The following is a 27,818-nucleotide window of genomic DNA, read 5'->3' as shown; positions in this document are numbered from 1 at the left end:
ACCCCACATGGTTTTGGTGTTTAGAGGACCTGCAACACAGCTACGTTATGTTGGTTGTATTAGGCAGTGACCCACTTAGTTTGCTGTCAAGTGTACATACTCAGGAATTTCGTCCTCAAATTAAGACCTATATTTGATACTAGTTGTTTTCTCTTGTCCAGAAATGCCCTTTTGCCTTTGCTAGTCTGCTTTTGATGTCCTCCTTGCTCCAACCGTTGCAGATTATTTTGCTGCCTAGGGAGCAGAATTCCTTAACTTCATCTACTTCGTCATCACCAGTCGTGATGTTAAGTTTCTCGCTTTTCTCATTTCAGCTACTTCTCATTACTATCGTCTGTCTTCGATTTACTGTCAGTCCATATCCTGTACCCATTAGGATATACATTCCATTCAGCAGATCATGTAATTCTTCTTCACTTCCACTAAGGACAGCAATATTATCAGTGATATCCTTTCATCTTGAATTGTAATTCAGCTGTTGAACCTTTCTTTTATTCCTGTAATTACTTCATCGCTGTATAGATTGAATTGTCGGGACGAAACACTACATCCCCGTCTTACACACTTTTTAATCCAAGCACTTCGGTCAACGTCTTCCACTCTTATTCTTCCTTCGTGATTCTTGTACACATTGTATATTACTCGTCTTTCCCTATAGCTTACCCTTATTTTTCCAAGTCGACAAATTCAATAAACTTCTCTTGATTTTTCCTTAGTCTTGCTTCCATTATCAACCATGTCAGAATTGCCTGCCTAATGCCTTTATTTTTCTAAAGCCACACTGATTGTCATCTAACATATCCTCAGTTTTCTTTTCCATTCTACTGTGTATTATGGTCAGTAACTTGTATGCATGAATTGTTAAAGTGATTGTGCGATAATTCTCGCACTTGTGGGCTTTTGCAACAGTCGTAAATGTGTGGCTAATGTTCCTCCGAAAGTCTGCTGATATATATCGGAGGAAGGCAAGGGCATACCACCTACAACAGGACCACAACTAATAAAGAACTGTGATGGCTTTGGGATGATAACAAAGTTATTAAAATTCCATACTTCCCTCCCTCCTCTCTCTTCTGGTACACAGTGTGGTATTTTTCTCTATCAGACTGATTCAGTTTGGGTCCATAGATAAATCAGGGCATTTATTAATTATCACAGTCGTGAGTGACCTTTAGGGTCTACTAAATAGGTTTGGTGTTTTGAGATAAACATAGTCTCACCAAGCCACCATTTGTGTTATTAGTGCAAGTATACTAGTCTGATACACAAGTACTGAGCAATGAAGAGCATATGCTTGAAGTTCTCTGAGGCTATATATACAGTGATAATGAATAGCGCAATAGGCATTTCAGCTGAAGAGGAATAGACATAGCTAAAAAGGCCAGTCAGAGAAGCTGGAAGGAGAAACATTGGTACAAAGAAGGTAACTCCGAAGAAATCATAGGCAAAGGAAGAAATACTTAAGCTGAACGACGAAAGGAAGAAATACAAGAACGTGCAGTGAAGTTCACGAATACAGAAGTCACTAAGAAACGAAATGAATACGAACTGCAGGGACGCTAAAGCGAAATGGCTGCATGAAAAATGAGAAGAAATCGGAAAAGAAATGACTGTCGGAAGGAGTGACTCAACATACAGAAAGCAAAAAATGTCTTTTAATTAAATAAAAGCAAGGGCGGTAATGTTAAGAATGCAGTGGGAATTTCACTCTTAAATGCAGACGAGAGAGCACAGCAGATAGAGGGAAAGTGTACACTGAAGACCTCTATGAGATGGGGAACTCGTCTGATGACGCGATAGGAGAAGAAACAAGATTCGATGAGGAAGAGATAGAAGACCCAGTAATAGAATCAGAATTAAAAAGAGCTTTGGACTACTTAAGATCAATAAGGCAGAATGGAATTCCGTTAGAATTTCTAAAATCATTGGGAGGAAGTGTCAACAAAACGATTATTCACATTGGTGTGTAGAATGTCTGACGATATATCATCAAACTTTCGGAAAAACATCATCCACACAATTCCGAAGACTGGAAGAGCGGCAAGAGCAAGAATTATCGCACAATCAGTTTTACAGCTCATGCATACGAGTTGCTAACAAGAATAATACACATAAAATGGAAAAGAAAATTGAGGACCTGTCAGATGACGATCAGTTTGGCTAAGGCAGGAAGGGTAAAGGCAGCAGGGAGGCAGTTCTGGCGCTGCGGTTGATAATGGAAGCAAGACTGAAGAAAAACGAAGAGACGTTCATAGGATTTGTTGACCTGCAAAAAGCCTTCGACAATGTAAAATGGTGCAAGATGTTTGAAATTCTGAGGAAAATAGCGGTAAGCTGTAGGGAAAGACGGGTAATACACAATATGTATAAGAACCAAACGGGAACAATAAAACTTCAAGAACAACAAGAAAGTGCTCAGATTGAAAACGGTATAAGAGAGGAATTTGGTCGTTTGCTACTATTGTCCACCCCATATATCGCAGAAGCAATTACAGAAATAAAACGAAGGTTCGTTGAAAGGATATCAATGATAAGATTCGCTGATGACATTACTATCCTTTGTGAAAGAGAAGAAGAATTACAGGATCTGCCGAATGGGATGAAGAGTCTGCCGAGTGCAAAAATATGGATTGAGAGTAAATCGAAGAAAGACGGAAGTAGTGAGAAGTAGCAGAAATGCGAACAGTGATTAACTTAACATCAGGGTTGATGATCACGAAGTAGACAACTTAAGGAATTCCGCTTCCAAGACAGCAAAATAACCCATGGTCAGAGCAAGGAGGACATAAAAAGTAGACTAGCACTGACAAGAAAGGCGTTCCTGGACAAGAGAAGTCTACTAGTGTCTACATCGGCTTTAATTTGAGGAAGAAATATATGAAAATGTACATAGGGGGATGTATGGTAGTGAGTCATGGACTGTGGGAAAACCGAAAAAAAGAGAATCGAAGCATTTGAGATGCGGTCTACAGAATAATGATGAAAATTTGATGGAGTGATAAGGTTATGAATGTGGCGGTTATCTGGAGAATAGGCGAGGAAAACACTACATGAGAAAACACTTACAGGCAGAAGGGATAGGATGATAGGACGTCTCTTACGACAACAGGAAATAGCTCCCATGGTACTACTGGGAGTGGTAGAGGGTAAAAACTGTAGAGGTAGACAGAAATTGGAATACATTCCGAAAATAATTAAGGACGAAAGTTGCAACTGCTACTCTGAGATGAAAAGGTTGGCGCACGAGAGGAATTCGTGGCTGGCCACTGCATCGAAAAAACCGACTTCACCATTGTGACTACCAAACTGAAATTAAGGAGCGATTGCTGAAGCCATAGTATTTGTCCCTCACAGTACAAATGAATCTTTATTTTCGTAGAATTGCAATCATTTCTATAAATTTGTAATTAATTCAAAGTCTGTACATAAGATTCCAGGAAGGGCAAGGGTTTGACTTGCTTAACACATCCCTGCCTTTCAGATGCCTGTGGAAGCAGACAAAAAGTTCTATTGCAGTCTGCTCCAGCATGGTGACGTAATCTGGGACAATACTTCCTCCTCATTCTCCTTCCTTTTGGCTCTATTCTGGCTCTCCATGGGGTCAGCATGTTATATCGGATTTGGTCATCTTAGTGGCAGTGGGTGGTTGGATGCGCTTCCTGATGCCACCTCTCTCCCTCGTCCGCACCCACCCCCACAGCCCAGGACGGAATTTGTGAATCATGTAACTGAGGCGGGATATGGGTACCAACCCAGTGTTTACCTAGTTGGATGTGAGAAACCGTCTAAAAACCACATCAAGACTGCCTGGAACACGGGCCCTTGTCGGTAATTTATCGTGTGAATTCTATCTGGGGCTGGCGCGTCTCCTGGTGTCCAAGAAGTGGGCAGGTTACTTCCTCCTCATTGAACACTTGAAGAGTACGTTGTAAATCTCATTTTTCAAGACAGATGTCACTTACCTGTAAATGTTGTGTTATCATTTTGTTCCTTTTTTGCTTTTGCCATTTTGGACAAAAATGCGTCTATGAGATCTCTCTTCTTCCCAGGCGTATATGCTGCCTTATGGTTTTCAATAATTTTCTGAAAAATTACAGGAATTTTATTATAGCGTAAAGAAAAAATTAGTATCTTCGAGAGCACGATATTTATACGAATAAGTGTAAGGGAGAAAATGTCGTTCCCAAAAAATTGCTGCAAGTTTTCCTTTTATATAGAATTGTTTGGCCTTGTCAGCAAAATTTTTGTGTTTCATAACTTCTTTGTAAACGTTTTCTTATCCATAAACAGTCGTCTCATGGCCACCAGAACTTCAGTTGAAATAATGGTGGAAATCTGTTTTCAACATGTCCACAGGAGTGAGCTGGTGCACTGGTTGCGACACCGGATTCAAATCTGGGAGATGTGGGGTTCAAAACCTCTCGTTTAACTTTTCCGTGGTTTTCGTTAATCACTTCAAGCGAATGTTAGAATGATTAAGCAACAAGACCAAGATCGTTATCTTACTCCATTTTTGTCCATTTGAAATAATGTCCTGTCTCACTAATTACATTGTCGTTTCACTTGGTTGGTTGTAAGACTCTAATCTGCATGTATTCTCTGCTAATAACTAAGAAAAGTGGGGCATATATCACTTTTAACTGTTGCATTCCAAGATAGAGTATGCGGGGAATTACTGGTTGTATGTCTCTTTTTTCCTTTGTTATAATTTCTTTCACTTTTAGGGCTGGCTGATAGTGGTTACTTCCGTCCATCAGCTGTACTGTTACAATGAATGTGGGGATATATGAATACTACTCAAGTATACAAAGTACAGGTGACGTCACCCTAGCTGATGTAGCTCAAAGATAAGGCACTAATGGCATATTACGAAAGACGCTAAAAAATTTTTTTATAATAAAAACTCATTCTCTAGAAGTGCAAAAATTCATCATTACACGGTTCAGTCAGAATGCACATATACATTAGAAACATTTACTTAACGAACAACAAAGAAAATGGAGAAGTTAGAAAACAGGATTTTGAGGAAGATATTAAGAAATAGAACAACAGTAGAAACATTTAAATTAGAAAGTAACAGGGTGCTATAAAATCGTTCAAGAAAGATTACAGGTGGTATTAGGAAAATAAGACTGATATCCTGTGGGCACTTCCTAAAAATGACTCCTAGCATATTGATGAGAAAATTGTATAGCATTTAAAAAAATTAAAAACCAAGCCTAAGTGGCTTATGAAAGTGCATGAACATCTAAAAAAACTGGCACAACTTAGCATGAAATTGAAGACGAAAGAAAAAATAGAAACAAATTAAGAGACAAGAAGATTTAAAAGCCAAAATATTTTTAAAAAAGTGTCGAAAATGGGCAGCAGAAGAGCAGAAAGGAATAAGTGAGCAAATGGAGTAATGGGGAAAGCATAAAGATACTTTAATGATTTAAATGTGGTCCCTAGTGGACCTGCAACGAAAGAAGAAGATGCAAACAAAACATGATAGTTTAATTAAAGTTCTGGTTATGATGTGAGATTTTTTACATAACATTTTTTCACACTCATTAATTCTGTGGTCTGCTGGTGCTGATGATGAGGTTCTATGTTGCTCTGGAAGTGACGATACTGGTAATCATACTGAAAGAGATGACGATGCTACATGTGATCCTTTACTCCTGCTTTTATTCTTTGAATCAGGTACAATATCTCGTTCCACTGTATTGTCGATACAGGGAGAGAAACTACCTCATTCACCGTTAAGAGACTAGAGAACGAACTTAAAATTACATGCAATGTTCTTAGGCACAAAATAATATTACTACTGAATGATAGCATTTCGCATTTCTGAACCATGGAGGCAGATACGTAAGTGTGAGGGCCAGTACTGAGAGTTCCTTTGGTTCAAAGCGAGCTTATTAGGAAGTTTCCCTTTGTTAATAATTGAATGACACAACCGGAAATTCCCTCCAAATATCCGCATTTGGAAACATTTTTCCTTACTCCCATTTCCCCCCTAGCTGACTAGGATATGACTGTTGTTTGAACAACAGTTTGAATAACGGATGGAGGAAAGCACCCTATTATGATAGTAGAACGAAACATACCGTATATCAAACAGATCGTGGATTTTATCTCTTTCACTCATTCCCTGTACACTGTGCCTTCATATTTTTGTCTGGGACATATCATCCCACAAACAAAATAAAAATGTGTCTCAATTTAAAGCCACCTTTTCAAAAATACATAAAATCTCTAACGAAAGACCAAGTTTTCCAGGAATGTTACCTTGGTGTAAGGAAGGTACCAGAGCCTGTAATCTTCCCAAATATTCCAAAATGGAAACCTCTTTGCCTAAGTACCAGCTTCTTATGTTCTGCAGGCAAATAACTGAGCTCTACAAGAAATATGATCTCAGGACACATAAGAGAAGATGACAGATAAAAAAGCACATTTGTCTCCCTTCATTGCTAGCTAGAACTTAGCTGGAAAGAACAGAGTTCTAAAACAAGTTGCCATCCTGCTATTAATATAGCTACCTATTACCTGTTCCACTAGTGGAAGAGCTAGACTGGGTTGCCTGTATGTCAGTGGCTATAATGTCATCAATGCCCTTAATCGCATGTCGTCAAGATGGGAGTGGTGGGCAAGTCAAAGATGCAGCATGATGGAACTAACTCAGTTGTGATAGTGAGATATTAAAAAAAAGTTTAAAAATTAACAAATTAAAATGAGCTGATAAGGATGGAACTAGTTCACTTGTGGTTGTAGCCATTAGATGCTACATTCAAAAGTACCTAACTATCTGAAATTTCCGTTATGTTCCAAAAAATATGGTACTGATAATATTGCAATATTTCCATTTCAACAATACATAAGATTCTTCTGAATGTTACACAAATTGGCATCGTGTTTACAAGTGTTCTATTGTTTATCAAAAATACTTAAAAATTTTGTCAGTACCAGTTTAAACTGTCACTAGTGAACTAATTTGTGGGTTAAGCGGCACTTGTTGAATGTCCATAGCTCCATTTCTGTACCCCACTTGGTGTAAGGCACACTAGACCCTTGAATTAAATGTTTCCACCTCTTAATTGTTCTATAAAACGCATGAAGCTTATCACAAGGTGCCATGTTAATTGAACATCTAAAATGTCTGCAAAAATACATAAAATTCATCAGTAAAATGTTTATGTCAATGTTACTTCCATATCTAAAATATTCATCATAATTGATGCCTGTAACATGATTGTGGACTCTCAAATTAGTTGCATCAGCGCCACATCAATGTCTAAATCGTTTAATAATATATGTGGTAAAAATGAAAATCCTACATAGAGAGTTGGGCATTTTATTTTTAGGCCTAAATGAGGCTTACAAAGCCTAAAACCGCAAAAAACACATTTAGGTTAAAACACTCTAACAAGCAGGCAAATACATACACAAACAAATAGGCAGCTGTATTACTGCGAGTTACTGGAAAAATGTAGTCGATGTGTGATAGCTAAAGAACTAGAATGAACTTTCAACACAATTGTCACAGTGCTAATTCCACATTCAGTTTATCATACCAACAGAAACCACATTTAGTATGCTAAGTAGGCAGTTGATATTTCATCCCCAGCATAAATGAAGGTATGAACTAAAAAAATCTTACCAAGTACCACTTTCAGGGGAAGAAGTTAACAAAACACACAAAGTTTAATTCATGTGTTGCATTGTTAACTTCACATTTAAAATAGCCATCAAAATACATGAATACTAAATTTACAGTATTTACATATCAAAAACATAAGCCAAAAATTCTTGGAAGTTTTTCACTAATGTGTCACATCACCAAGCACTCTTTAAGGGGTGGGGAGGAAGTACAACACATCAACTTCTGCAGCATAAAAATACAATCGCTGATATTCACTAGCTGATATTGATATGTGTTGCATTTCATCCAAGCCTACCCAAGGTTATGAACAAAAACCGAGCATCCAAAGAAGGCAGCGACATTTACTGGTTGCATCTATCGTGCCAAGGCTTACTAAAGCTTTTGCGGACCTTACTTTCATTATCGACTAATAAATAATACCAAAACATGGTTGTATGGCTCCAACTGCCAGAAAAAAATCACAAAATGGCCAAGCACCATTTTATTAAGGTAGAAGGTGATTTGATGAAATATCTATTGCATTGTAATACATGAACTACGTATTTCTGTAATAAGCAAATATAAGTCAGTGATGCACCAGGAACGAGGTGTAAACATGACAAAAGACAAGTGTAAACATGACAAAAGACAAGTGAAAATCTCATTCTGGAAACATCCCCCAGGCTGTGGCTAAGCCGTGTCTCCGCAATATCCTTTCTTTCAGGAGTGCTGGTTCTGCAAGTTTCGCAGGAGAGCTTCTGTAAAGTTTGGAAGGTAGGAGACGAGGTACTGGCAGAAGTAAAGCTGTGAGTACCGGGCGTGAGTCGTGCTTCGGTAGCTCAGTTGGTAGAGCACTTGCCCGCGAAAGGCAAAGGTCCCGAGTTCGAGTCTCGGTCGGGCACACAGTTTTAATCTGCCAGGAAGTTTCATATCAGCGCACACTCCGCTGCAGAGTGAAAATCTCATTCTGGAAACATCCCCCAGGCTGTGGCTAAGCCGTGTCTCCGCAATATCCTTTCTTTCAGGAGTGCTGGTTCTGCAAGTTTCGCAGGAGAGCTTCTGTAAAGTTTGGAAGGTAGGAGACGAGGTACTGGCAGAAGTAAAGCTGTGAGTACCGGGCGTGAGTCGTGCTTCGGTAGCTCAGTTGGTAGAGCACTTGCCCGCGAAAGGCAAAGGTCCCGAGTTCGAGTCTCGGTCGGGCACACAGTTTTAATCTGCCAGGAAGTTTCATATCAGCGCACACTCCGCTGCAGAGTGAAAATCTCATTCTGGAAACATCCCCCAGGCTGTGGCTAAGCCGTGTCTCCGCAATATCCTTTCTTTCAGGAGTGCTGGTTCTGCAAGTTTCGCAGGAGAGCTTCTGTAAAGTTTGGAAGGTAGGAGACGAGGTACTGGCAGAAGTAAAGCTGTGAGTACCGGGCGTGAGTCGTGCTTCGGTAGCTCAGTTGGTAGAGCACTTGCCCGCGAAAGGCAAAGGTCCCGAGTTCGAGTCTCGGTCGGGCACACAGTTTTAATCTGCCAGGAAGTTTCATATCAGCGCACACTCCGCTGCAGAGTGAAAATCTCATTCTGGAAACATCCCCCAGGCTGTGGCTAAGCCGTGTCTCCGCAATATCCTTTCTTTCAGGAGTGCTGGTTCTGCAAGTTTCGCAGGAGAGCTTCTGTAAAGTTTGGAAGGTAGGAGACGAGGTACTGGCAGAAGTAAAGCTGTGAGTACCGGGCGTGAGTCGTGCTTCGGTAGCTCAGTTGGTAGAGCACTTGCCCGCGAAAGGCAAAGGTCCCGAGTTCGAGTCTCGGTCGGGCACACAGTTTTAATCTGCCAGGAAGTTTCATATCAGCGCACACTCCGCTGCACAGTGAAAATCTCATTCTGGAAACATCCCCCAGGCTGTGGCTAAGCCGTGTCTCCGCAATATCCTTTCTTTCAGGAGTGCTGGTTCTGCAAGTTTCGCAGGAGAGCTTCTGTAAAGTTTGGAAGGTAGGAGACGAGGTACTGGCAGAAGTAAAGCTGTGAGTACCGGGCGTGAGTCGTGCTTCGGTAGCTCAGTTGGTAGAGCACTTGCCCGCGAAAGGCAAAGGTCCCGAGTTCGAGTCTCGGTCGGGCACACAGTTTTAATCTGCCAGGAAGTTTCATATCAGCGCACACTCCGCTGCAGAGTGAAAATCTCATTCTGGAAACATCCCCCAGGCTGTGGCTAAGCCGTGTCTCCGCAATATCCTTTCTTTCAGGAGTGCTGGTTCTGCAAGTTTCGCAGGAGAGCTTCTGTAAAGTTTGGAAGGTAGGAGACGAGGTACTGGCAGAAGTAAAGCTGTGAGTACCAGGCGTGAGTCGTGCTTCGGTAGCTCAGTTGGTAGAGCACTTGCCCGCGAAAGGCAAAGGTCCCGAGTTCGAGTCTCGGTCGGGCACACAGTTTTAATCTGCCAGGAAGTTTCATATCAGCGCACACTCCGCTGCAGAGTGAAAAATCTCATTCTGGAAACATCCCCCAGGCTGTGGCTAAGCCGTGTCTCCGCAATATCCTTTCTTTCAGGAGTGCTGGTTCTGCAAGTTTCGCAGGAGAGCTTCTGTAAAGTTTGGAAGGTAGGAGACGAGGTACTGGCAGAAGTAAAGCTGTGAGTACCGGGCGTGAGTCGTGCTTCGGTAGCTCAGTTGGTAGAGCACTTGCCCGCGAAAGGCAAAGGTCCCGAGTTCGAGTCTCGGTCGGGCACACAGTTTTAATCTGCCAGGAAGTTTCATATCAGCGCACACTCCGCTGCAGAGTGAAAATCTCATTCTGGAAACATCCCCCAGGCTGTGGCTAAGCCGTGTCTCCGCAATATCCTTTCTTTCAGGAGTGCTGGTTCTGCAAGTTTCGCAGGAGAGCTTCTGTAAAGTTTGGAAGGTAGGAGACGAGGTACTGGCAGAAGTAAAGCTGTGAGTACCGGGCGTGAGTCGTGCTTCGGTAGCTCAGTTGGTAGAGCACTTGCCCGCGAAAGGCAAAGGTCCCGAGTTCGAGTCTCGGTCGGGCACACAGTTTTAATCTGCCAGGAAGTTTCATATCAGCGCACACTCCGCTGCACAGTGAAAATCTCATTCTGGAAACATCCCCCAGGCTGTGGCTAAGCCGTGTCTCCGCAATATCCTTTCTTTCAGGAGTGCTGGTTCTGCAAGTTTCGCAGGAGAGCTTCTGTAAAGTTTGGAAGGTAGGAGACGAGGTACTGGCAGAAGTAAAGCTGTGAGTACCGGGCGTGAGTCGTGCTTCGGTAGCTCAGTTGGTAGAGCACTTGCCCGCGAAAGGCAAAGGTCCCGAGTCCGAGTCTCGGTCGGGCACACAGTTTTAATCTGCCAGGAAGTTTCATATCAGCGCACACTCCGCTGCAGAGTGAAAATCTCATTCTGGAAACATCCCCCAGGCTGTGGCTAAGCCGTGTCTCCGCAATATCCTTTCTTTCAGGAGTGCTGGTTCTGCAAGTTTCGCAGGAGAGCTTCTGTAAAGTTTGGAAGGTAGGAGACGAGGTACTGGCAGAAGTAAAGCTGTGAGTACCAGGCGTGAGTCGTGCTTCGGTAGCTCAGTTGGTAGAGCACTTGCCCGCGAAAGGCAAAGGTCCCGAGTTCGAGTCTCGGTCGGGCACACAGTTTTAATCTGCCAGGAAGTTTCATATCAGCGCACACTCCGCTGCAGAGTGAAAATCTCATTCTGGAAACATCCCCCAGGCTGTGGCTAAGCCGTGTCTCCGCAATATCCTTTCTTTCAGGAGTGCTGGTTCTGCAAGTTTCGCAGGAGAGCTTCTGTAAAGTTTGGAAGGTAGGAGACGAGGTACTGGCAGAAGTAAAGCTGTGAGTACCGGGCGTGAGTCGTGCTTCGGTAGCTCAGTTGGTAGAGCACTTGCCCGCGAAAGGCAAAGGTCCCGAGTTCGAGTCTCGGTCCGGGACACAGTTTTAATCTGCCAGGAAGTTTCATATCAGCGCACACTCCGCTGCAGACTGAAAATCTCATTCTGGAATGATGGACAAATTTCCACACACACACAGATTGAACTTCGGTATCTCTTTGCAACCTTCATCTCTGATTGAAAAAAAATCCGATCTTTGGACCAAAATAAAATTATTTATCAAAATAAGTAAATATTTAGAGCAGAAAAATACATGAAAGTGGCTTACCTTAAGTACAGACCTCTGACTCTGAACAAAAATTTGAACTTTGCACGAAAATAAAATTATAATATTTCTAAAAATATGTACGATTTCGAGTATAACACACAGATGGAACTATTATCATAACTTATTTGTTCTACAGGATTTTAAAATCGACACTATGATTACTTCTTGACACTACTGATAAAACTCACAGGGTAAGATAGAGTGGCGGTTACCACCATTGGATATCTGTACAACGTAAACCAAAACACATTTAAAATTTGTCCCATAACATTAGAAATTTGGCTTAGGTACAACTGCTGATCAAACGTACAAGAGTTATCAAACTTGTACGATCTGACTGCTTGCCACCAGTTAATGGATGTTGTTGGTTAATGAAATGGCGATTACCCCTACCAGCAACAGAAATCTATTTTACTTACGAACCTCAAGCATGTTGGAACAGCTCTGGGTCAGCAACTTTTTAATGAGTACAACGAAAACCAATCCAAAATTGCATATTTTACTTTTTTGACTCACTCTTACAGCAAAACTATAACACTGTGCCTCATACATTACCATTGTTATAAAGATTGTTGCGAAATGCCTCATACATAGTTTATTGCAGCAAATTAAAACAAACTGATGTGTAATTGCTGCTACAACAGGATTGTAGCAAATTGTCCTGTCCATTCGTAAGTTATCACATCTTTGTGATATGTTTTGAAAATGGGTCTTAGCCTGAAACTAGTCATTGAGTGATTAACTTTGGACTGGTTTTAGTTTTATTGTTCTATTTAAGCACTTAATTTCTCTAAGCACGATTTTAGATTGTTATTGTATGAATAGGTGAAGAATGGACTGTCTTGCTAAGAAACTGTGCTATTGATCCTAAACATAGTAGTTTTATTGAAAAAAGAAACGCCCCTCAGTTCAGCTAAAACTGATATCAGCCAAATATTGTAGTCACCCCCAGACCAGGATTAACTCTGCCTTGTAGTACAAAACGTTTGTCACACAGTGGAGAAAAAATACTTAATCCCATGCATCGACAGTTTACAGCAAAATTCTAAGAAATTGCCCATATATCAGTATGTTATGGCAAAACTGTAATAATGTGCCTCACACATTACCATTGCTATACAAGATCGTCACAAAACCCTCATAGATAGTTTATTGTAGCAAATTATAACAAGCTGAACCATAATCGCTGTTACAGCAAAACTGTAGCAGTTGTCCTATCCATTGCACAACTCATTTTCCAGGATGGTGCAATGATGGTAATTTTCTAGGGTCGGCCATTGATGAACAGTTTTCAGGGTGTGTCAATAATGGTCACCTTTCAGGGTGGTTCAGTGAAAATTTTTAAACATATTTTACACTACTATGTGCCAGTGTATGACTGCAGTTGCTGTCATTGGTGTCAACTACTAGGGATGGTTGCTACTGGAGGTTTCATAGTCAGCTACTGGAGATGTCAGCCACTTATTTAGTTACAAATAAGCATCTAAAGAAATTGTAATAAATTGCCTCATACATCGAAACTGTAAAAAGAACTGCCCATTTTACAGAAAAACTGTACAATATTATTCCTGTTATAGCAAAAATTGTAACAAATTACGCCATACATTGCAATACTACAGCAAAAATTGCCCAACCATCGGCATTGTTACACAAAATTGTAACAAATTGCTGCATGTGTACTAAGCAAGTTGATACTTCTTCTGTCAAGTTGTGAGTTATTCCAGTAATCAAAACCAATCAGTCAGTAAGTTAATACTAACTGATATCTCTAAGTTCAGACTTGTTCCAAAAAGAAAAAAAGCTTAGCCAGATACATAACAGCACACTGCCAGATCAATACGAATTCAGTGACATCACAGACGACACCTTCTTTACTATGACAGCATCATGACATCAGACATGGAACCATGATCTTAGTCGCATGATGCTAATATCCATGATGGCAGAATCCATGAAGTTGTTGTGGCATTTATTGTAAAGGCTGGGTGTATGCAGCACTGCAATTGGTTTTTTCATGTTCATAACTGATATAACACCACTGTGATAGCAGGGATTCTTCCATTGGATTGTGACATTATGCTGTTAAGGTGAATGTAATGCTTGACCATAGTAAAGGAAGGGTGGCTTGTGATGCTGTACATGTGGTGTAGCATGCAGTTTGTTACAACTTTGCTGTAACATAATGATGTATGAGGGAAGTTTTTACAATTTTGCTGTAAAATTTCGATGTATGGGCCAATTTGTATTACTTTTGCTATGATATGGTGATGGGAAAATTTGTTACAGTTTTTCTGTAACAATAGTGATTTATGGGGAAATTTGTTACAATTGTGCTCTAACATGTGGAATAAACCGTTAAATTTTAATGTAACACTTGAATGTATGAAGGAATTGTTAAATTTTTCTATAACAGGAGAATTTTGTGACATTTATGCTGCAACATAGGGTATTTTGTTACTTTTTTATGTAACATAGGCAGTTTACTATAATTTTGTTGTAACATGCTAATGTGTGGATTTTTTCCTCACACCTTTGCTGTAACATGAGAAAATTCGTTACAACTTTGGTGTAACATTTTAAGGTGTGGGGCAATTCGTTATAATTTTGAAGAAATATGCTGATGTATGGGCAATTTTTTACATTTTTATGTAAAATGGGGCAGCTTGATACAAATATAAAGTAACATGAGATACCATAGTGCTATTTGTCTCAATTTTTGCTGTTATGGAGTATTTTGTTACATTTATTATTTTTTATGTATGGTCCAATTTGTAACAATATTTATATACCATGAGACAATGGTAGGTTTAGAACATTCAAGTTTCATATTCTCGTTGGTCACCTGTTTTTTATCCTCAACACTTTTTCTCTTCATTCTTTTATTTGCCCTAGCTTCATAGGTAGCAGGTTCTAAGCTCGCTCCACTTCAGTTACTTCCAATCAGGTTATCTAATTCTTCAGAGCATTAATTCTAGAAACTGAACATCGCTGGAAGTTATTACTCCATCCATTCACTGGATTTCAAAACTGTCAGCCTGCCAGTACAGTTTTCAGTACTTTCTTCCCTATGCAGCTCTTTTAGCTTTTGATGGAATTCTATGAGAGATCACGGAGATATTTCCTTAGAAGATTTGTATTTGGCAGATCCCTTTACTTAGATCTAATTGCTTTTAAAACAGCCAGGTAGTGTACTGTGAGTGTACTGTATGCTTGTACACCCATTTACTGTAGATGACTGTTGAGCCAAAAGATGTATGTTATTCAACATTGCTTTGAACTGGTGGCCTTGAAACCTCTGTTTGCTGACAGATTTCTTTACTCTTGGCATTTCTATTACAGAAATCAGAAACAATGAAATAGAACAAGACAGCAGTAACTACAAAACATACATGATTCAAATCCAAAAAGCAATAAGTAAACAAATATTTAACAAAATGTTTGGTTGCAGCTAAAGACAGTCTTCTGGGTACACCTGTAGTTACTCCCAGAAGAGTGAGCCTTTTAGACTACGCCAGTGTCTACGATCCACACATAGAAGCTCAAAAAGTAAGGAAAAGTAGAATATGTCATGTCTTCCAATTCACTTTAAAATGACAGAGGCAAAAAGTAAGAAAAAGTAGAATATGTCATGTCTTCCGATTCACTTTAAACTGACAGAGGGGCATGGCACCTGTGCAACATGACATTCAAAGTAAATTCGCGAAGAAACGTAAAATTAAAATGTCCATAAACTCTACATTTTTGTAATCGAGATGAAATGCTTTTTTGTATAGTGCAGAAAAATTTTTTCCACATTTTTTGTCATTTTTCACGAGTGGGTCTCATTAAAGCTACTTAATTGCTGTAACAATTTCTTAAGCACATAATAATGTTGAATAGAAGAATGGTATTGTAAAGGACAGTTATAAAACTCTTCACAGATGGTGTTATCACTGTTATATTACACATTAATGTAATAAGTATGGACAGTATAAAGTAGTAAAATTCTCAGAAGCTAATGTCAGTATCTGGAATGTCAAAAAACTATTTTAAATTGTGAAATGTGTTGCTTGGTAGCCTGTTAACATAACTTTGTGTTAAAAATTGTGAGAGGCAGACACTGATGAGAGAGTAAGGATTTGTCAAATGATCTGGTGTGTATATTGTGCGTGTGGTTCCCATGTGGGTCTCGTTATATGGAATTTTCCTTTAGCCTTGGTATCATAATGGTGAATTTCTCTATCATTGCTTTTGATGCAAACTGCATGAATATGAATATACAGACTGTAAATTATCAGTAACCTCAAATTTTTAAAGTGGGTGATGGGCAAATATTTTAGTATGCTATTCCACAAGTAAAACTAAATACAAAATATCATATAAACATATGTCCACAAATGTTTAGTTATGGACTTATGGCTAATAAAATGTTTTGCCTGAAATTTATAACCTTTGCTAATATTAATACACTGCAAAACTGAATGAGGTTAAATTAAAGTACGAATTCCACTTATTTTGTTGTTAATGGTCTGGTGAATCTAATAAGACATGTCCCAGATATGCTGTAGTTTTCCAGAACATCCAGAAAAGCAAAGATGTAATATCGTAAAATTTTTAATTTATTAACTACTTTGCCTAGTTTGTTTTTTAAATTCCAGGCAATTTCACAATGTTTTCAACAGAAGTTGTAGAGAATTTAATCTTGGGAAAATGATGGTAATAACGTCAACTGAAACTGTATGGATGCGTCAGATAATCTGTTTTTATTAATACCACAGCACACATGAATTGATGTTAAACCAGAAAAAAAAAACAAATCTCAGTGTTAAGAAAGTAGTACACTGTACATACAATTTCACTATACATTCACAATAGATGTTCAAACATGTCTCCACCGAGTTCAAGGCATGTGTATGAACAGACTTTGTTGCTCGTTTCAGTTTCACAGACTTGTGCTTAATTTCGTCTATTGCATTCATAATGTGAGCAAGTAATACCTCACATGTATTGACTTTGTCCTCATGAACTATGTCTTTCATCCGTCCCCATAGACAAGAATCCATTGGTGTTAAATTGGGCGATCTGTGTGACCACAGACTTGTAGCACCATGACCAATCCATTTCTGGGGAAAATGTTCATTTAAATGTGTAGTAACGACGTTGGTGAAATGTAGAAAATACATTCGCAATTGCATAGCAAGTGGAACATCTTCGAGCAAGCAGGGCATTTCTTCTTGATGGAATTGTAAGTACGTCTGCCAGTTAGACGTCCTGGGAAAATTAATGGTCCAATATAGTGTGTGTTGATTATACCATACCACACATTTATGCTAAACTGTTGCTGGAAATTGCATTGCACTGTTGCATATGGGTTTGCTTAAGACCATATGTGTTCGTTATGTAAACTGTTTAAACCATCTCGAGTAAACTGTCCCTCATCAGTAAATAAAATGTATTTGTGTAACTGCCAATTAGTATTCAAGCTGATGCACAAGTCCAAGCAAAGGATGTTTAAGGTAAGAATACAGATTATTGTACTTCAGTGTACGCCATACCTTAGATACGTTGTGCACTGATACCCAGGCTACGTTGAACAGCATCCATTATATCTTCATCATCGTCTTCATATATCGAGCGCTTGTACTGATTATGAACTCTAGTTAGAGAACCTGTCTCCCGTAAGATACGAAATACTCCGCTAATGGTTCGTGTATTCGGAATCCTCGGAGTTGGAATGTACGCGATATTCGTTAACTGCAGCCATAGCCTTACAATCACAATTACCATAAATAAACACCATAACGGCGTATTCATCTGCCGCAAATTTGAAAGACATCCCTATTTCATAAATAATCTACAAACTACAACAGTTGCTACGTGGTTTCACTTAAATACATTGTTGTTATTATGTTCTTTCACTGAACAATACAGAAAACTAACTCATTTCAAGGTTAGGAAACGACTGAAGCGACTCACTAACGGTTGCCAAGAATGACATTACGTTTATACATTCTTAATGGAAAGTAAACAAATTTACTTGTATAATAATCTTTGCTTCTCTGGATGTTATGGAAAACTACTGCAGATACACGTCTGGGACAGGTTTTATTAGATTCACCAGACCAATAACAACAAAAGAAATGGAAATCGTGCTTTACTTTAAGCTCGTACAGTTTTGCGTTGGTTTCATATCAGCAAAGTTGCAAAATATCAGACAAAAACTCCAGAACTAAAAATTTGTAGATCTATGTGTATTTGAAAGCTTTTTCCTTAGTTTTACTTGTGGAATAACATTAAAATATCTGCATATCTTCATGAATCACCCTTCGTGAATATATATATATATATATATATATATATATATATATATATATATATATATAAGTTACTGTCAATTTTCAGTCTGTGTATTCATATTTGTACAGTTTACACAAAAAATAACTAATAAACATGTTATATAGTATTTTCAAAAGTCGCCTGTTCATTTGTTATTTCATCGTTAGGATTTGTGGACTTTGTTGTTCCATGTGAGAGTTGAACATTAATTTGTGTGTGTGTGTGTAAAGAGACATACACTGCTTTCAGATGAACATTTTGTCAGAAAATACATAGCTTTTGTACAACCGGCAGCCTTTGCGCTTCGCAGCTGAAGGCTGACAACACAAGTTTCTTTCATCATATGAAGGACTTTTACACAAAAAAATCATGTCACTGTTTCTGCCAGCAAAGGTGTCTGATAATGTGAAAACTGAAGTATTCGAAGTAACCGGCTGTACCCCTTTCCTCAATTCGCCACCCTCTACTGCCTTCTACTCTCACATCTAAATAAATTTAGCTGAAAATCGTTAGAGTGTACTGTAGCTGTAGACATACATTTTACAGTCGTTCAGAGGAGGCATATACTGACTGAAACATTGTGTTGTACAATGTGTGGAATCCTCAAAATGTACAATTTAAAAAAAAATAGCCTTTTTCAACTTCAAAAACGGTTTTTACTGCCATGCTGTGAAATTTTTACCCTTAAACCCAAAGTGGATGCAGATACATGCATTTAGTGAGACTTGAGCAGCAGAGTACTTACCAAAAAATAGGCGCACGCCATCTCATTGAACTTTGTGATTGCATTGTAACCCGATGCCTCAGGCTGGATGAAACGCAACCATGGCATGGCACTGAGTTTACCTCCAGCCATGTCGAAGGCGCGCGTACGCGCGTGAATGTCAAGCAGCGTCTGCAGGTGCTGGTCACCGTGTGGGAAGCGGTATCCTGCACAGTGCGATGACCAAAGCTCAGTCTACCGTGTACTCAGAAACGATGGCAGTATTGTACTATTGTCACGCCATGTTTGTAGTACTGAAAATGGGCTCCTTTTATGCTCTTCACCACACTCTTTTCACCATGTTGTTTCGAGCTTTATGAGTTGTAACTTATTAATTAATTATTGTGGTAGGCTAACACTGAATGTAGCTCCTTTGCTCAAAGGATCAGTGTCAAACATTAAACTGGCTGGTCTGGCTTCATAGCGGTCAGCAGAAATTTAGCCAAGAGGAGGTAAGATTTTAAAACTGCAATTTGTTTTATTTAACTAATTAGATAATTTGGAGAGCAAGGTATAAACCACTAAGTTTGACATGAAGTAGACAAACTACAGTATCTACGAGTATGGGGATTGAGCGAGTCCTACATAGTTTACACCACATATACATATGCATCATGAGGACCCAAGATGATTTATGACCCCCCTACACTAACAGCTCCCCTCATACATCCGTCCAGGCCACTGCTTTACATATAAATCCATCCTATCGGTTGGGCAGAGAGTGTTTAGGATCTGTATCACTAAATTGTATTACACACTTTATTATCCCTTTCAATGTAATTTATTACCAGTCAGGACAGCCTGTTACCCTTTTGGTTCGGGAGCAAGTAAGGCTGTTTATTTAGGATCTTTATCAGTGTAATTAAGGCAGTTTATTACTCCAGAATCCTTATTGCTATAAATCATTACCCAATATGACGTCTGAGATGGCTACCACTGTGAATTTACAATCAGTTATGGTGGTCCAAGATGAGAAAGGTCAAAGGCCCACAAAGATGTAGATAACATAATGAGCCAAATACATCAGCCCTCAAGCAGCATGTGTATGTGTATGCACAGAATTTATTTCCCATTCCTACAACATTACAGTGTAACAGAGAGAAATATTTTTTAAAAAATGGCCTGTTTCTTTAAACACTAGCCTTCGATAAACTACATGTTCGACACAGTACACCTCATGGTTCCACCTGTATCCACCTGTATACCCCCATTCTCTGTCTATCCCCACCTCCCTCCTCCCTCTGTCCATCGCCTCCTTCCTCCTCCTTCTTACTGTCCCTGTGCTTCTCGCCCATTCTTCCCACCTGTTGATCAAATCCTGCCCCCTCTCTACCCTCACCATTTGTCTGCTCACCTCTTCCAGCCCTGTCACTTTCTCCATTACCTCCTGCCTACCTCCCTATCCTCGACCCATGTTTACTAACATCTTCCAGCTCGGTCTCTCCATCTACCTAATCCATCTTCCATTCTCCATATCTGCCCATCGCTCCTGCCCTTCTTCCCATTCTCACCAGTGGTGTGCTCATCTCTTCCACCACTGTCTCGCTGTCCAATTGCCTCTCCAAAATATAAGTCCTTCTTCCCACATTCTATGTCCTATTCCCCTCTCTATGTCCATCCTCCCATCCCCCCTACTCTGTCCATCTTTTTCTGCTCCTCCCAGCTCTCTGTCCATCTCCTTATCCTGCTCCCTGACTGTCCATCTCCTTCTCGTTTCCTACCTGTCCATCTCCTTGTGCCCCCTCTCCCTTTACATTGTGACGGTACAAACCCCCGTTACTAGATGAATATTTCTAGTACGCAAGGATTGCTTTGTGGAGAGCGAGCATGCTACATAGTGCGCGATTCGTGGAAGTGCGTGGCGCGCCCGCGCGAGATTTGCAACGGTCGGTGGGACGGTCTCCGCAGCCGGGCGGCATAGTGGCCCGCAGCTTGGGGCGTAGTCTCGTTTTTCGCGCATTATGCGAAAACTATGTAACTTACGGTGAAGAGCGATGCGGTAGAGGATTGTGGTCAGCGATATGCACCTTCTGAAAGATCGACCTTTATTTCAAGTCACGAGACGCAAAAGTTACAGTAACCTCAAAATCGGTTAATATCATGAATACTCAAAGATTAATAAAAATAGTAAATAACAACTTATAGGGATGAGCGAGCACTCATTAAAAACGTTTCGTCATAGCGGATCGAGTGCCGTAGTCACATGTTAAGACTCATAAATAATTAAGCCCGTAAAGAGCAATAAACAAAGTTGAGGGAAAATTGTTTATAAAATTCAATAGAAAATTCATGACGTAAAGAACGGCACAATATAATATTTTGGGTGGCATCACACGTATTTTAAACGAGTTAAGTTATACTATACATTCAAGTTGCAATAGTTTTCATTGTTTGCAAATGATTATTAACATTTATCGCCAATAATTAATTAATAATTATAGATATGAAGATTTTGAGCAGTGCAGTGTGTAGATCGGTACAGATTACGTCTAAAAACAGTGCTATATGCAGTTCTATGTTAAAACTTTGCGGCACAGATGTCAACAAACAAATTTGCGCTAAGTGGCGAAACTTTGCAAAAACTAAAACTTGATTTACGGGCGATAGGATAATCCTAGAAATCAATGTAACATAGTAAAAAAGATGTAATTTTTAGCGCGGTTCCGATGGTGTGTTTATTTCTGTCGTGGGATGTATCTATCAAAATTTGTAACCTTAACTGGTGAGATTGGTAGTTGAATAACCAGTTGGGTGGACATCCGAGCCTATATAAGCAGGCGGCCATCTTGGCCAGGGGTCCTCTGGGAAACTACGATCACAACCACAGGTGGAAACACAAGCGGCCAAAGACACTGCTTGCTAGGGCATAACCACCTATGGTAAACTAACATACGCAAACAGCGACAAACGTCGGTAAGCCCCTGCATATCAGCAACACTGACTGGCAACTACCAGCTGCTATTAGAGCCGACCAACAGGCCACAGCAGGGACACCGACGAGCTCGCCCACAGACGCACGAACAATCTCCCAACACTCCCTCACACTGTGCCTCCGGTATATGACCATCGGACACGAGACCGATAACAAAACTAACTGTTGCAGGTTGCAGGACGCTGAACGAGGACTCTGTACCAGCACCAGCCGCCGAGCAGCACAAACGCACGACATCAAGGTATCGACATGCATGATACCCACTACTAACAAAGCCTATCCTTGTACAACCTATCGCAGGCAGCAAGACAACCGCTACTGCTCTTGCCGCCCGACCTAACTTTCGCAGAGGTTTTTTTCCCTTGGCTCTTGCCTTGGCACTTTTTTTTTTCCTCTGCCCTTCAAACCGCTACCCTTCGTCAGATTTCGACCAATCTATCTCCAGATGAGCGCGTATTAATGGTTAATCCTAACCAGACGTACGCAAACATCGCAGTACCCACATCCTGCGACACCTCACTTTAGTGAATACTAACCCTTATGCAGAGATGGCAGTAGACCTTTTGTGTTGGCCATCATGCCGGTGTGGGCGTGGAGGGGCTCCACCTCTATTAAAAAAAAAAAAATGGCCAGGGGTCAGTCGTTGGTCAGTCGTTTTGGAGGGTGGGTGGCGAGCAAGCCCCACTTGAAGGTGGCCCATGTGGTCATTTGAGAATTCTTTTTCGCGCCGATTTATTTCGACAAAGAGTATTGTTTAATAGTGTAAGTGTGCAAGCATATATTTGGTGAACTGGAAGTGCTACGATTATTTGCGTGAGTACGATTTACGTGGTACACATCGTCGCATGTGAACATGTGGCGAAGTGTGCTTTCGCGCCAAAACTGTTAGAACAAAGAGGACAGTGGGACTTGTGGTTCTGTTCGAATTGATTGAGTAATTTTCGTTTATAGCAGCCTACATTATTGCTATTGGGGGCTCGAAATTATTATTAAGGTAAAACTGTAAACCGCCTCACCAGTACTAATTTCATTGTGTGAAGGAAAAAGACAACGCTAATAAATAGTGATTGAACTGTGATGTGAAAAACTGATTTTGCTATAATAATCGCCTAATTTTTGTTCCCTAGCGTAAACTTTACTCATGAATGCTAACTGAAAAAACTATAAATAATGCGCGTGTGTGCAACAGTGTACTAATGCACCAAGTGTGGAAATCATCCCCTGAGACTTACGTGAGAGCCAAAATTTGCAATAACATTTTTAACCAACATTTGTATATGCACATTCATGTGAATGCTGGAACCGCACTTCTTTATTTACCACCCCTTCCCCAACATCCCCTCCACAGTACATCTCATCCATCTCAAAATTCCTCCGCCCATGACCATCTGCATGTATAGCCCCTGCAAAACAGGTTAATAGAGCAAGCTGATACTACCTCATCACCAGACCTGTCATGCTGGGCAGCCTACATTTCAAGGCCTTGAAAACCTTTTTTGTCCCTGATGTGAAGCCTGCCCTCATATGCAGGACTGTAAGGCAGGCCGATGCTACTCCAATATGCCTCTTGTGCAAGGCAGCATAAATGGTGTGGAGAACCATATCTAGCCCCTGTTGTGTAAGCTTCCATGTGAAGGAGATCGAAAAGGAAACCAATACAGCTCCCACACAATATGCCTGTCATGCATGGCAAGAATTGAAAAACCATTTATTTGGCTGTATCTCTGCTCCTATGGGACATATAAGGTTCTAACACTCACAGTGTTGATGTATGTGAAGTGTGCTGTTGGTACACAAAATGATCTGTCTGTCTTCCGCTATCCCTTATCCTTCTCTATCTGTCCACTACCCCTCCACAAATTCCACCTGCCTTCTGAATGTCCTCCTCTTTGTTCAACGCCTCTACTCCCTCTTTCTGTCCCCTCCTTGCCTTCACTCTCTCTGTCCACCTTCCACCTGCCTAGTGCATCTCCCTCTCCTCCTTTCTGCCTCTTCCATCACCCTCTCTCTATCCAACTCCTCCTCTCCTTCTTCGTTTCACCTTCCTCACGTTCTCTCTGCCCATCTCTCTGTCCACCTCACCCTCATTCACATTCCCTCTGTCCACCCTCAACCCCCCCCCCCCTCTCTCTCTCTGCTCAGACATACCCATCTGCATTTTTAGCACTGTATAAAGCAATAGACATGTTGTACAGCATGGCCTACGTGTCAGGGGCTTAAAAATCATTTTTTTTCCACTGACATGTAGGAAGTCGATAAGGTAGGCCGATATACTCCATCACAAATCGCCTGTTATGCAAGGCAGCCTATGTGGCAGGGCAAAGAAATTGTTTTTGTGCTATCTTCGTTCTTGTAGGGGCTAGTAGGTTAGCTAGTTGGTTACTAACCCCACAGTGCTGACATTGTTTAAGTTTACTGTTCATGTGCCAAAAGTGGCTGAAAGCAGTGTGAGAGGGGATCCTGGACATACAGCAACATAATAAATAAATTTTGACACTTGAGTCAGTGTAGACCGGATGTTATTTACCATGTGGGTAACCAACGTTACAGGAATGATGTCCACAAAGTGAGCTGCAGGATTAGCATTGTTAGTAGTGTTAATGTAATGACTTGCCATTAGACGATATTACTGGTGCAGTAATGCAGGGTTGAAACACAAGCACCAGTTTGCATTACAGTTGCAGACAGTCAGGTTGGCTCTGGACAAGATGACCAAGGCTTTACTCATAGGGCTGTTTTATTAAAACAACGGCAGTGGTGCTGCCACTCTTCACAGATATCAATGCAAAAAATAAATACGGAGGGGTTCTCTTTCCACACTGGGGTTGAAGAAAATGATTCAGAAATTAGAATTAACAGGAGATGTGTGAACTGTGTGGCGACCAAGATCACCAGGTTCGAACCTGTGTGATTTCTGGCTGTGGGGTTGCCTGAAGGACAGGGTTTGTCAGTGTGACACTAACACAATAAGAGATTGAAGAGGAGTATAGTGTGGGGGGAAGCCAACATCGCACTGGAGATATTTTATGCAGCAGTAGAACAATCTCTAATCTTTAGTCTCCATCTGTCATGGATGCAGATGATCAGAACCTTGAGCAACGTTTGTAACGCAGGGCGTAAACATGGTACACAATTATCAAATGTTACTGTTTCATGTGTTAGTTAAACAGTGTTTCTTTCAATGGTTTATTCGTAATTTATCTTCTGTATGTCAGTACAAATATTTCGACAAAGTTTTATTGTCCTACGATCACACTTTTTGCTTTGGGACCCTCTCAAGTAGCGAAAGTTTAATTATAGGCACCCTATAAATACACGAGAAAGAGAGAGAGAGAGGGGGGGGGGGCATTTAGTAACGTTTCTTGAGTCTCCCTACATGTGTGTGCCCTGTGAGTTATTATTACTATTGTGTGATACAAGAGGGATGGTTTGTGTAGCATATCTGTGGGATATCCAGTATTATTTATTATTATCACTGCATACTGGTTTTTGAACAAGGATAAACAGGATGGTGGATATGACCTATTTGCTTGTGCGAGAGTCTTTTTTAAGCAATGTTACTCTGTCGAATTGTTGGGGCTCATTTTTTAAACAAAGAATACTGTTGTTACAAACAGCTACGCTGTGGAGGATTTGGGGTCATTATTTAAGCACACTTTCTACGTTAAAAGTTACACTGTGGAGATGCAGGATCATTTTTAAACAAATTACAGTGGTAACCCTCTGGTTATAAGTTTAGCAATTACTGCAATCCGCCATTTCTAGATATTTTTAGCAGTATTTAATTATTACTGACTGTGTAAGGGATGCTAGAACAGTCATGTATTATGTAGCCAAAACCGCACAGCTCACTGGTCATGCAACTGCTCCAACCACGCCAGCTGCTAACTGGTAATGAAAGTGAATATTGGCAATCGGCACTATACATTCATGTTTATATTTGTAAATAATACTTCTACATTTGACATGGCAATGTGTAGTTGTATTCATGGTAATAGCGTGTACATATTCCGTGTGAGACGATTTGTAACACTGACGGATAATGTGTTGTAAAAATTCAAAAGCATAAGATCCGGTGATAACAGCACAGCTCTGTCTAAACCGGTTATGGAATAAAATGCTTTTTTAGCTATCTTGGCTTGTGAATTATCTTCAGTTACTATAGACTGCAGATCTCCCCCAGATTGACTCATGTCAGGCATATTTAACTAATACAATAACGAAGTCTGATCCCAGCAACAGGAAGTCAGGGAAACCATCATAAAAACGTTTCATGTTGTAAGAAAGAAGACTGATTTAGTTTCCCGTCGACGACGAGGTCATTAGAAACAGACCACAAGTTCGGTTGGGAGGAAGAATGAAAAGAAAAAGCAGCCATTTCCTGTCAAAGCAACCATTCCCGATATTTGCATTCAGTGATTTAGAGAAATCATGGAAACTCTAAAACTGAATAACTGGACGAAGATCTGGGGTGCTGCCCTCTCGAATGTGAATCCAGGATCATAACTATTGTGCCCAAAGTTACGCCATAATTATCAATATATTGTTTTCTTGTTTTGTTTTTTAGAGTGACTTTATATGTGAAATACAATGGTTTGCTGTGTGATCGCCAGTTATACTAACGACAGCAGACAATTAAGTAACTCAGAAATTAAGCTTCACATATTCCTCAAAAGCACTGAAACGAAAGGAAAATGGATAAATACTTGTAAACGTGTAAGTTGGTTTTCAGTTGAAAATACCCGTGTGTGCTCAACACATTTTACTGATTCGGATTATAAAGAGATTTGAAAAGTAAACAATTGTTATTCCCTCGAAACGCAAAATGAAGACTGATGCTGTTGCAACTCTGAATCTACCATCCTCTGCTGGTGATTTAGGGTGTAATAATGAGCGAAATAATTTTCGGGCACGAAAAGGAAACTACGATAACATTAATAGTGAAAACAAACGCTGCTGCGAATGGGACAATGCTTGCCTATGCTAACGATTAGAAATCATGGAAACAGAAATATGAGAGCTCAGCCAAAAGAATTAGGGATGATTGCAGGATATGTTTCTTACAGAGTTAAACGAAAACATCCCGAATTGGCACATTTATACGGTAAACTACATGACCACGTAAATGTTTCAAGAAAGAACTGGTTTCGAACAATTTCAAGAGGATATTTATTGAAGCCAACTGGAAGATTTATGGAATTCGTTTCGAAAATGGAAGGAGAACTTCACGCAATTTCATTAATCGTAACCCAAAAGTTTTTGTAAGGTAAAAGGGCATTATAAATTAGAAGTATCCATGAATGGAGGACTTCGTTGCAATGCGCTTCGTAAGCGAATGCACTTTCATCTGAATGAAAGCTATCAACAAGGAAAAAAAAATGCAAAGGTAGTAAGCGATCTGAGAGCGAACATAAACAAAAACTGAAAATAATGAAAAAGTTGTAACATAACTTTACGGAACAGAAAAAGACAGCCTACTAATACAGTTAAAGAGCTTAATATGACATTATAGCGGTTTTTCTGTGCTACAAGTCAATGTGGTCCCAGCTTTTGTGAGCCCCATCTCCCAGAAAAAAAGCAGTGCTTTCCAAGATGGTGAAAGAGATTGACGTCATTTGCGGGCTTTACACTAGCACTTCACTAACCATACAAAAAGTACTCTAATGTAAACCTTAATAATAATAACAATAACAATAAATTGCTAAAACATGTGAAATATCGATTGCAGTCATACCTGCCTGTGACTTAAATATGTGTGCGCCATGTACCTCTACCTGGTAAAAGCTGACCTCGGCGAAGATCAGTTTGGATTCCGCAGAAATGTTGGAACACGTGAGGCAATGCTGACCCTACGACTTATCTTAGAAAATAAATCTAGCATTTGTAGACTTAGAGAAAGCTTTTGACAATGTTGACTGGAATACTCTCTTTCAAATTCTAAAGGTGGTAGGGGTAAAATACAGGGAGCGAAAGGCTATTTACAATTTGTACAGAAACCAGATGCCAGTTATAAGAGTCGAGGGGCATGAAAGGGAATCAGCGG

The 27,818-nt window shown here is 40.2% G+C and overlaps 1 protein-coding gene across 1 annotated transcript in view; it reads right to left on the bottom strand.

The window, feature by feature from the left end:
- Nucleotides 1-27,818, bottom strand: part of LOC126260492 (methyl farnesoate epoxidase-like) — a 227,389-nt gene that overhangs the window by 95,200 nt on the left and 104,371 nt on the right. The window contains exons 4-5 of the mRNA XM_049957820.1: nt 18,826-19,010; nt 3,963-4,083 (exon numbers count right to left, since the gene is read on the bottom strand). Of these exons, the coding sequence (XP_049813777.1) occupies nt 3,963-4,083; nt 18,826-19,010 (306 nt within the window). The remainder of the gene's footprint in view (nt 1-3,962; nt 4,084-18,825; nt 19,011-27,818) is intronic.

This window comes from Schistocerca nitens, chromosome 5 (genome assembly GCF_023898315.1).
Source record: "Schistocerca nitens isolate TAMUIC-IGC-003100 chromosome 5, iqSchNite1.1, whole genome shotgun sequence".
Lineage (NCBI taxonomy): Eukaryota > Metazoa > Arthropoda > Insecta > Orthoptera > Acrididae > Schistocerca > Schistocerca nitens.
This window is presented reverse-complemented; position numbering and strand designations above follow the sequence as displayed.